Source organism: Archocentrus centrarchus, chromosome 15 (assembly GCF_007364275.1).
Source record: "Archocentrus centrarchus isolate MPI-CPG fArcCen1 chromosome 15, fArcCen1, whole genome shotgun sequence".
Classification (NCBI taxonomy): Eukaryota; Metazoa; Chordata; class Actinopteri; order Cichliformes; family Cichlidae; genus Archocentrus; species Archocentrus centrarchus.
The window spans coordinates 10,918,694-10,929,433 of NC_044360.1; the positions used below are offsets into that span (position 1 = coordinate 10,918,694).

General features: G+C 45.4%; 1 protein-coding gene across 3 annotated transcripts; it reads left to right on the plus strand.

Annotated features, from left to right (window-relative positions):
- The first annotated feature begins 206 nt into the window (after positions 1-206).
- zbtb18 (zinc finger and BTB domain containing 18) lies at positions 207-10,470 on the plus strand. 3 transcript variants are annotated; one of them, XM_030748164.1, is made up of 2 exons: positions 207-668; positions 5,596-10,470. In XM_030748164.1, the coding sequence occupies exon 2, from the start codon at positions 5,613-5,615 to the stop codon at positions 7,308-7,310; it is 1,698 nt and encodes a 565-aa protein (XP_030604024.1). In that variant the 5' UTR covers positions 207-668; positions 5,596-5,612; the 3' UTR covers positions 7,311-10,470. The 3 variants fall into 3 exon arrangements, with proteins under 3 accessions (XP_030604024.1, XP_030604023.1, XP_030604022.1); XM_030748163.1 differs by lacking the exon at positions 207-668 and adding an exon at positions 2,628-2,848; XM_030748162.1 differs by lacking the exon at positions 207-668 and adding an exon at positions 4,189-4,359.
- The last annotated feature ends 270 nt before the right edge of the window (positions 10,471-10,740 follow it).

Below are 10,740 nucleotides of genomic sequence, written 5' to 3' on the forward strand. Positions count from 1 at the left end.
ATACATAATAAATGTCCACCTCTAGAAGTGGTGCAGCTGTTTTATGCCTGTGTCTTAAGCACCAGTGGAAAACCAACCACAGGTTTTACTTCCTGTCAAGGTGGTGCACCTGCACACATCAGCTCCGCCCCCCTACCCCTCCTCCCCCCTCCCCCTAACACCTCTTGCTCCAGGTTTGACTACAGTACCCAGAGCGCACCGCGCCGCTCTCCACTCTCCCTCGCTCACCGCTGCGCCAGTCCGCCTCACTGACTCGCAGAACCAGTTGGTTTGGCCCAGCTTCTTCTTTCCTGCCTTCTCACTGTGTGTGTGCTGCTGCTGTTGTTGTTGCCTGGTGTCAACCTACGCCGACGGGAGAAGAAGACATATCCCTCCCTCTCCTCTGTCAGAGGGCCGCTTCCAATTTGCCTTCACTTTCCTCCTCGCCGGCACCATTGGCTTCCGTGCCGTGCCAGTCAACTCGCCTCCTTCCCCAGCCCGAGTTGAGCAGCAACAGCTCGGAAACATCTGGCCGCCGCAGAGTGCTAGACTCCCCGTCCCTGCGCCTGCTCGCCTCGGCAGCCTGTTATGGAAATTAGTCCAAAGTCAATCTAGTTTTGTCTGCGAAGGAAGAAAAAAGGAGGAGGATTTGACGGAGGAAGCGGGGAAGACGGTGGACCTTCTTGTCTGTAAGTGCTGCCTCTAATACCGGAGTCCGATTAAAGGAGGCTCAAGAGAGAGAGAGAGGGTGGGTTACGGAGGGGAAAAAGTAGCTAAACCTTCCTTAGCATGACTGTGTTGTCTCCACGCACTAATAGTTGCTATGTTAGCCGTCCCTCGGCGGTGTTTTAGGGGCTGTTGTCATAGCACCTGGGCCTCCCGAACAACTGTAAATAGCTCAATATCGCAGCCCGTCCGCCTTACTTTTGTTAGCCGCGATCGGGCTATAGCTAGCTGCGTGGGTCAGTGTGTCTCCGTGTGTGTGTCTCCCTGTTTTTCTGTTTGTTGTGTCTTCTGGTAAGAAATTAATTACAGTCCTCTTCTTCTCGCTCAGTGACTTGTCTCTAACAGCCTGTCAGCGGTAGCAGGAGTTGGACTTTTATGCTAATTTTCTTCTCGGACCGTCGTGGGCAGGCAGCTTGAAAAATTGAGTCTAATTTAAAACAAACTCCAGCGGACTTTCTCCTAAATCTGATAGCACTTTAAAGCTGATAAAAACGCGTCAAAGTGAAGTGAATTAGATTTTTTTTTAAAAAATACGCGACTTTTAAATGCATGTAATTAAAGATGCTAAGGGATAAACTCCGGTGGTGAAGTTAATTACAAGTTTAAGTTGGCTAATGTGACGCTTCCCACTTTATTTCTGTTTTATTGAAGGGGGAAATGTTTAATTATAGGTATTACACGGACATATTTCTAATTAACTCAGAATGTTGCAATGCATGATTTTAAAACAAACAAAAATAATCCTAATGTAATTTATCTCTACATTTATGTGCAGCTGTGATCTCATTTATTGTGGAAACCCAACGGGCGGCGTTATTATTTTATTTTTTAAAAAACTTTATTAAATGTGTTCAGGCACCCAAAATAAAATAGAAAATAAAAGTAGCTGAGTTGTAAACGCTCCTGAAAGTTTCCCCAAAACGAAAGCGAAATAAATCGGTTGTAATAAGTGTAATAAGTTTCTCCCCGGCTTTATTAAGCAGCTTGTACGCCTTTTGTTTAGCATTTTGCCCTCATCGGGCTCCTTCATTTCATTTTTGTTCCCCTGTGACTTATCCGAAGGGTCCGAGCAGGATTGGGGGGGGGGGGGGGTGGCTGGATACATGGATAGATGGATGAATGAATGAGTGGATGAATGAGTGAATACAAGACGAGGCAGCGGCGCTGAACCGTAAAGAAGCAGAAAACAATATCAGCTGCGTGCGTCTGTCAGTTGCAAATGTGCCGTGTTGGCTTTTGTTTATGGTTACTGGAAGGAGAAAAAGACAGAGTGAAGGACAGAGGTGCATTTAAAATCAGTTAAAACACCAGGGGGGGGGGAAAAAGTTATTTTGTGTGTGTGTGTGTGTGTAAACTTTGCATTTCCTCAATAGTTTTGGTGGCAGTTGCAGGTTAATGATTTGATGAGTTAACTCCAAACACCAAATCCCAATGTATTTTAGCCGGCTTGTATTTTATTTCCCAGAGAGAGCGAAAAAAGGGGGAGAAAGAGAGACAAAGTTGTGCGGTGTTGGTAGAATGAAAGAGGAGTCTGGTGGCAGGAGTGTAGAGGAGGCAGCATATGGCTGTAGAAAGAGCACAGCTGGAGGTAGCATCTCCATCTGAGGATGATGTCAGAGCAGCTGACAGGCTGCCATCCACCCCACCTCCTCCTCCATCCCTCCACCGCCTCCACCCCTCCCCAGTCCTTTATTGTGAGTCTCAGCGGCAGCCTGGGAGAGTCAGTGCTCTGTGTATGTGTGTGTGTGCGCGTGTGTGTGTGTGTGCGGTGTGCGCATGTTGTGTATGTGTTTGTGGCTGTTGATCAGCGCCAGTTAGGAGGAGGAGGAGGAAGAGGAGGAGGAGGGAGGTGGTATCTCGTTCCCCCTCCAACATCTCCTCCACTTTGCATCTGTCCCTCGCAGTTTGAACAGCGTGTTTTTTTGTTTTTTTTTTTGCCTGCCTGCCTGCCTGCCTCCCTCTTCTTCTTCTCTCCTCTTCTACCCACTCATTGATTCAGAGAGAGCGAGTGAGAAAGAGAAAGAAAGAAAGAGGGAGAGAGAGAAAAAAAGAGAGAGAGAGAGAGATACACAGCCATTCCCAGCCAGAGAGCCCGGCTATTCTGCTACAGTGGAGTTAATCAAGTTGATGCATACTGCTGCAGGTATCGTTTTGTGTGTGTGTGTGTGTGTGTGTGTGTGTGTGTGTGTGTGTGTGTGTGTGTGTGTGTGTGTGTGTGTGCCTGTGCATCTGTGTGTGTGTGTGTATACAGTAGAAGAGTCCGGGATGGTGGAGTTTTGTTTTGTTGTGGGGGATCTCCGGTGTGTCAAACCAGTGTGAAAACTGCGTGAAACTGCTGGCGAGTGCTTCAGAAGTAAACGGCAAAGGTAGCCGGTGCTGGCTGTCTGAGGGGTAATTGCAGTCCGGGAACAGTTTGCTGTGTTTTTAGTTTGCAGTCGAGAGGGGTGCATTTAAAACTTAAGCTGCTGCTTCCTGTTTGAGCTGTCAGGCGTTTTGTCGGGACACTTGTTAATTGAAAGGGGAAGTGTAGTTTTTCGCAGTATAGTCATTAATTAAAGTTAGTCGTTTTTCAAATGTAGTAATTAGGAATTGGTTACATTTTAAGAGAAGAAAATAAACACATATTTATCTTAGAAAATAAGCTGAAAAAAATCCTCTTGAATAAAATGAGCAGTTATTTAATCCGTATTATCTACTCTGCTTTTTTTTTTTTTTTTTTTGGGTAATTCTATCTCGTTGTAAAAAATTATTTGAAAGCATGTGCGGTCCCTTCTACCCACTTTTCCCCCTCCTGTCGGCTGGAGGAGAGGAGACTAATTTAGAAGTTGCAGATTTGAGCTGCCTGAATTGGCTAGACAGCTGTAATCGCACTCCCTCCTAGTCTTAATCTCTTTATCTGGCTAGCAGCTGCCATATGGCCCCCGTCAGCTGGATCAGATGTGGGTAAGCCTCCCTCCCCAGCCGTCCCAGCCTCTCCCTCACCCTCTCCCTCCTTGCCTGCCCCTCTGTGTGTGTATCTCTCAGACCCCTGCCTGAGCCGGCTGGCCGGGGCCGGGTGGGCTGGGTGACTGGGCTGCTGTCCTCCTGACCCTCCACCGGCGGCTCCCTCCCCACCGCCGCCACCGTCGTCTTTATTTTTAGCCATCTTTAAGGATTAGGATTGATGCTGTGACGAGCAGGGCACTTACAGTGATTGTATTGTAAATCTTCTCTTCTGGGTGGTGGTGGTGGGTGGAGGGGTTGAGGAAGAGGGCAGTTTCTACTATGGGGCGGATGTGCCGGGTTTTTCTTGTAAGATTCAGATGGGAAGGAGTGTGTCAGTGACAGATAGTGTATGTGTATGTGTGTGTGTGTGTGTGTGTGTGTGTGTCGAAGGAGGAGGCGGCAGAGGGGTTTGGCTGGACGGGGTGCGGTGGGGGGGTGGGAGGTGGTACACCCTTGTCCCTGTAAGTCCCCCTCATTAAAAGAAGTCTGAACGAGCCGGAGGGCGAGCACACACACACATGCACATCAAGCAGACGCACACACAGTCTAACACACTGACATTCTTGGTTTAGCTTCATTCAAATGAGGTGATTTAGCTGCTTTGGTTAACACAGTGCAGAGCGGGACCAATGTATTTTCTCAGGCAGGACAAATCGACTTGGCTAACAGGTGGGGCTTTTTACACATTTCATTTTTCTTTTTGTCTTCTAACTTTGAAGGTTTTACACAACTAGTTGGTTATTTTATTAATTCAGTAATTTCTCACAAATTCTCTGTAAGAACACCTACAGAGCCTCAATGCAAATTTCGTCCTTTTTTTTTTTTTTTCCTCCGCGTCTAATCTCACACCTAAAGCCGAAGCTCACAGGTTAAACAAGGGACAAGCTGTTTTGTTTTTGACAGTGCTATTTCAATTGGCCAGTTTTGCTGCTCGACTTAGCCTGTGGAGGTGGTTGGTAGGTAGGCTGGTACTAAGTGTGTGTGTTGTGTTTTATATGTGAGGACAGTGTGTGCAGCTGAAAGCCGGTTACCTAAAAGGGCTGTGCCAGGCCAGGCCAAAGTGGGTTAATAAAAATAACCAGCGTAGGAGCAGCGACAATCCAGGAGTGCAGGCAGAGGAGTTGGAGAGATACAGAGTGAGAGCGGAGAGACTGAGTAGAAGAATCGGTTGCTGGTGGTTTACCTGAGATTAAGTCTCTGTCTTGGTAGAAACTGAGTTTGTGATTTTTCTTAAATTAAACTTTAAATTGTAGTTTTTGTCTATTTTTCTTATTTTCTTTTTGTTTCTTTTAAATTAAGCAAATAAATTTGAGAAAAAAATGAACATTTGGCATCGCTGCACGAAGGAATGTGTGTATGACTGTACAAGAATTGTGTCTGTCGATGTTGGGATGAGAAGTAAAAAATGCTGGTTATGCATCCTTATTTTAGTTAACTTTTTGTGTGTTTAAAATTATTATTTCATGGGTGGCTCTTGCTGTTTGTGTTTCTTGTGTGTGCTCGTCTTCTTTCTTTTTTTTTTTTAGCATCTTCGTATCAAGACATGTTTTTACTGTTTCTCTCTTCCATCATGTTTGTCAGTTTTTAATTTAATTTTTTTTTTACCTGATTATGCATTTTTAAAAGAAAAGCCTTAGTAGTGCTAAAAACTAAATCATGATCTTTTTGCTTATCTTACATTTTCACCTTGTCTTCCATGTTTTTAGATTCTTTCTGTTGATTCTCATTTTTTATGATCTTTGGTCGCTTACACTTCTTGTTTACTTTGCTTGCAGTGCCTAAATGAAGAAATAAATAAAAATTTAAAAAATACAAGAAAAACTATAGGTTTAAATTTAAAGTTGACATATTTGATACTTTATGAGATGTACTTAACTTTGACTCTGTGTCTGTGTGTTGCTTCAGGTTATGAGGACGGCAGGATGGAGTTCCCAGACCACAGCAGACATTTACTCCAGTGTCTGAGCGAACAGCGGCACCAGGGCTTCCTGTGTGACTCCACGGTGCTGGTGGGTGATGCCCAGTTCCGTGCCCACCGGGCTGTGTTGGCCTCCTGCAGCATGTACTTTCACCTTTTCTACAAGGACCAGCTGGACAAAAGAGACGTGGTGCACCTCAACAGTGACATTGTCACAGCCCCGGCCTTTTCTCTGCTCCTGGAGTTCATGTATGAGGGAAAGCTGCAGTTCCAGGACCTTCCCGTGGAGGATGTGCTGGCAGCGGCCAGCTACTTGCACATGTATGACATTGTCAAGGTGTGTAAGAAACGTTTGAAGCAGAAGGCCACGGCAGAAGCAGACAGCACGCGCAGAGAGGATGACGGTGGGTCCAGCTGCTCTGATAAAGCCGATAGTCTTTCAGATGGTTCTACAGGCCGGCCTGCTACTGCTGACCTGCTGCACAGTGATGAAGAGGAGGAGGGGAAGACGGAGGGAGGACCGCTGTGGCTAAGGCTGCCATCTGCAGACAGGCCAGGGACACCAGCTATAGCTACAACCAGCCCAGGGCAGGGCGAAGCAGAGACACAAGCAGGGGAAGGCCTGGGAGAGGGAGGAAAGCTCCTCTCCCCGGCCGGCAGCCCCACCAGCTCCACTGGATCTCTCTCCCAGAGGTCCCACCGCTCTGTGAGCTCTCGTGGAGGTCACAGGGGCAGGAGGGTGTCAAATGATGCAGCTGACTGTGTCCTGGACCTGTCAGTCAAGCCGATTGGAGGTAGCAACCACACTAACCACCACCAATCGTTTTTCAGCGGGGCAGCTACACCAGACAGCCTCCAAAGCCCATTGGCTGTTAGGGTGAAGGTGGAAAGGGGTGTGGCTTCAGATGAGGAAGAGGAACTGGGAGGTGGGGACTATGACATGGAGCACAGCGGCCTCGCCAAAGCCACGGTTCCCAACACCAACGGGGGTCTGACCCACCACGGGGTCGGAGGGCCCCTGTCAGCTCAGCGGAGGCTCGGCCTGGAAGCGCACCTGTCCGCGCTGCGAGAGGCCTCCCTGGCCTCAGAGCTGGAGCGGGAGGAGAAGCCTCCGGCCACAGCAGACGATGAGGACATACTGGGGGGTGAAAATGAGCGTGCTCAGGCTGAGGCGGCCAGCATGGATAGCTCGCTGCTGCCTTACGTCTCCAACATGCTGTCGGCTCAACACACACAGATCTTCATGTGCCCGCTGTGTAACAAGGTTTTCCCCTCACCCCACATCCTCCAGCTTCACCTCAGCTCCCACTTCAGAGAGCAGGAGGGCATCCGCGCCAAGCCCACCGGAGACGTCAACGTGCCCACCTGCACCATCTGCAGCAAGACCTTCTCCTGCATGTACACGCTGAAGCGCCACGAGCGGACACACTCCGGTGAAAAACCCTACACCTGCACCACCTGCGGCAAGAGCTTCCAATACTCACACAACCTCAGCCGCCACGCAGTGGTGCACACGCGCGAGAAGCCGCACGCTTGCAAGTGGTGCGAGCGGCGCTTCACGCAATCCGGGGACCTCTACCGACACATCCGCAAGTTCCATTGCGAACTGGTCAACTCGCTGTCAGTGAAGAGTGAGCCTCTGGCGCTCCCAAATGTCAGGGATTGGGCGATTGAGGACAGCTCCCAGGAACTGTGGAAGTAGATACAGACTACTGGGTTTGGTAAAGGGAAAGAGATGGAGAGTGAAAGAAAGGCAGAGAGGCGTGGGGAGGTGAGAGGGAGGCGGCAGAGTTTGATATTCGGGGTTTAAGTGAGTCATGTTCTTGTTTGTTGCAACATCTCATTCAATAGCACTTTAATAGCACATGAAAATGTTACTACTGAGTTGTTTTTTTGTTGTTGCGATTTGGGGTAATTTTTTTTTTTTGTTTTATTCTATTTTATTCTGAATCCTTATTTTTATTTAGCGCAAGTTCTCTCCTGTTGGTGGTTTTGAATTGCATCTATGGACATGGGTCCCAGTGAGAAAGTCTCGCCTTTTTGAAGAGTTTTCACTCTGTTTGTGTTTCATCCCAGACACAACACTCCGATGCTGGCCAACATATCGGTCCCAGTTCCACAGACAGCAAAACACCACTGCAGGAGTTCAGGTCGAACACACTGAAGTGAAAAAGCATTACAATACACTAAACGGGTACTGTGATCACCACAAGTCGATGCCACCACGCACACAGTTTGAATTAGCGTGTGCGCGCGTGCGTGCATGTGTGTGTGTTACTGCACTACTCTGGCAAAAATTTCACCTAACGTGCGTGAGTGTGTATGAGTGTGTTTTGTGTGTATTGATTTTATTTTCTACTGGCACGGAGGTGTCGTTGGCGAAGCGCTCCCCGCTTCTCTTGTTAAGCTCTTTGGTGTTGTGTGTTCAGGGGAAAGCTGACTGACTGACAGATAAACTGATGGCACTCATGCAATGCACAGCCTCCTTTTTTCACTTCCAGTCAATTTGAAGTATTTTCTAAAAATGAAAAGACCTTTACAAATAATTATTATTAATTATTAATGTTATTGATAGAATTTTTTCTTAAATCTAGCTGGCAGTCTTTAAAACATCTCCTGTTGAAAAGGTATTTAATTTAAGGTTGTTGTATATTGTTCTGATATAGTTTAAAAACTTTAATTCTTTACATTTTTTTTAATTAAGGATTATTATTTTGTTACTTTTTTTTGTAATGGGACCTGCTGTTGTTGCATGACGTCCAAACATGTATATTTTAAAATAAAAATGTGAATTTGCTGTATTACTGTACACATTGTAATTGATCAAATATTTGACAACGGGCTTTCCTTTTTTCTTTTCTTTGTGAATACTACTCCAGGGTGCGGTCTGTTGAAAAACCTGAATATTATTCTCACGACTGTGGAAAAAAAATGCATGAAATTTTGATTTTGTCTTAAAAATCTTTAAGTTGTGGTTTTTTGCATCGGGGAGGGGAAATGTTTGAACAGTACAGTTTTGACAGTGAAAAGTCGGATATTTTGTACTCGCTGGGCTCCTAGAAGAACGTTACCGAATGTGTTTCCGTCGGATGTTGAAGCGATATGATGAAGCATTTTAAGCCTGTGTCTATATGCACTGATCTCTCTGCTGCACGCGCGTGCGTGTGTGTTAGTGTGTGCGTGCGTGTGCGTGTGTTGACGAGCGTGTGACTCGGATAGCACCAGTCAATTTAACCTACTGAAGATCTACGTCCACCCAGCACTTCCTCCTCTTGCTCCTCCTCAGGCGTTAAACGTGCACGTCCTCTCCGGTTCTAAATGCGGTCGAGCCATTTCTTAATTTTTATCCGCAGATTTGGGCTCTTGTTTCAGGTCTGTTGAGTGCAGTTTTTTTTATTATTATTTTTTTTGTATTGCAGCTTGGCTGAAGTGTGAAGCATTCGGAGAGAGGAAGTAAAGAAGGAGCGAGGCTGAACTTGAGCTCTCCTGCTGAAAGTTGAAGGGTCAGATATCTTTGCCACACTGTTGCTTCATGCTGAGCCGAGCTGTGCTGAGCTGAGCGAGGCCGATAAACTCACCCAGCTCAGTGCAGTGTGCATTTCACATTGGGTGCAGCGAATGTCATGTCTCTGTGTGTGTGTGTATTTGTGTGTTTCCTTTAAAAACATAATCCTTACTTTGAGATAGATGGGAGAGAATTGGCATGCCTGAATGCACCTTTTTAAGCTGAAAGACATGAAATCAGATTTTTGCTGAAAAGATGCCTTTATTAAAAAAAAAGAAAAAAAATTACATTTCTGATGCTATGAAGTATTTGATACTGTAAAGCATTAAGAAATGGCTGTTGAAAATCTTGTGTAAATTCATCGAATTTATTGAATTTATATATTTTGATCATGTGACTAGAAAACTCTTGTATGTGAATGTTGTGTTTGGGTCGGGGCTACATCAGTTTCATTTTTTTTTTTAATTTTAAAATAATGGTCAAGCGTTTATACAATCCAAAAACATTTTTCAGACAGATACTGACACTCCACATTCCCCCCCCCCTCTCTCACTCAAATGTGTGTATATATGTGTGTGTGTGTGTGTGTGTGTCTCCCCGCAGATGTGCATGTGGTGGGTGGGGTGGTTGTACGTGCCGCCCTGTCATCTGGTGGCACCTACAGGCTCTGCCAATGCAACAGTGTGGGTGACATTGCGGCAGTTTGCACCACATCGTCTCATTTTTGTCTCGAAATGTTATTTTTTCACTGGCAGCGTCTCTGCATATGGGCTCCTTCCATCCTGCTGTTGTTTTCATCATTACTGCTGTTTTTTTTTTGTTGTTTTTTTTCTTTTTCCTCCCTGTTCTGTTCCTCTGGTTGTACTTGACCGCCTTAAACTGCTGTAGTCCGGGCTGTTATCTTATTTTATTTTTAAAAGTGTGAGTGTGTGGGGTGGAGTGGCGGGAGTGATGTTAAACACTCAAGATGCTGTGAAGTAACCACCCCGACTGGACATCTCCATCTTTTGCTGTGCTTACTTGAAAAACAAAAGGGGGTAGATTTTTTTTTTTTTTTTAAAGCAAGGTTTAAAAATAAATAAAAAAAAAAAAAAGTCAAATGTCGTAGACAGTTTATGGAAAGGCAGATGAAGGGTTGGCGGGTGGGGAGAGGGCATGAAATGACTGAGTCTGTTTTGAAAAAGGACAATCACTGTCTGGGGAAAAAAACAAGCAGATTTCAATTGAGATATATTTGCTCCCTGTTGAGATTACAATTTTTTTTTCTTTGCTTTTCTTTTATGTTCCTTTTTTCAGATTTAGTCATTTTAGCTTTGACAATCATAGTTGGGTTGATTTTTTTTTTTTTTTGTCTCAAGGGGAGTAAATTCTTATTGTGTTTAGTTTTGTAATTTTTTGGTGTGCTGTTGTTGACATTTTTAAATTGTGTGCAAACTGCAATAAATTATAAGAATCTTGAAATTCAACCCATGTGCTTGAAGCTTTTTTTTTTTTTGTCCGTGTAACTTTACTTACAGCAAATAGAAGACACAACTTCCTTCCTGTCATTAAAATGACAAAGATTACAACATTTAAATGTGTGTATATGGACTCAGAGTTACAGGTTGCAGGAGAGCCAGTTGGTAGG

Bases quoted from the DNA above. Each gene is read 5' to 3' on its own strand.
- zbtb18 (XM_030748162.1), top strand. From the start codon at position 4,320: ATGTATTTTCTCAGGCAGGACAAATCGACTTGGCTAACAG. The intron at 4,360-5,595 runs GTGGGGCTTTTT...GTGTTGCTTCAG, and splicing joins CAAATCGACTTGGCTAACAG to GTTATGAGGACGGCAGGATG.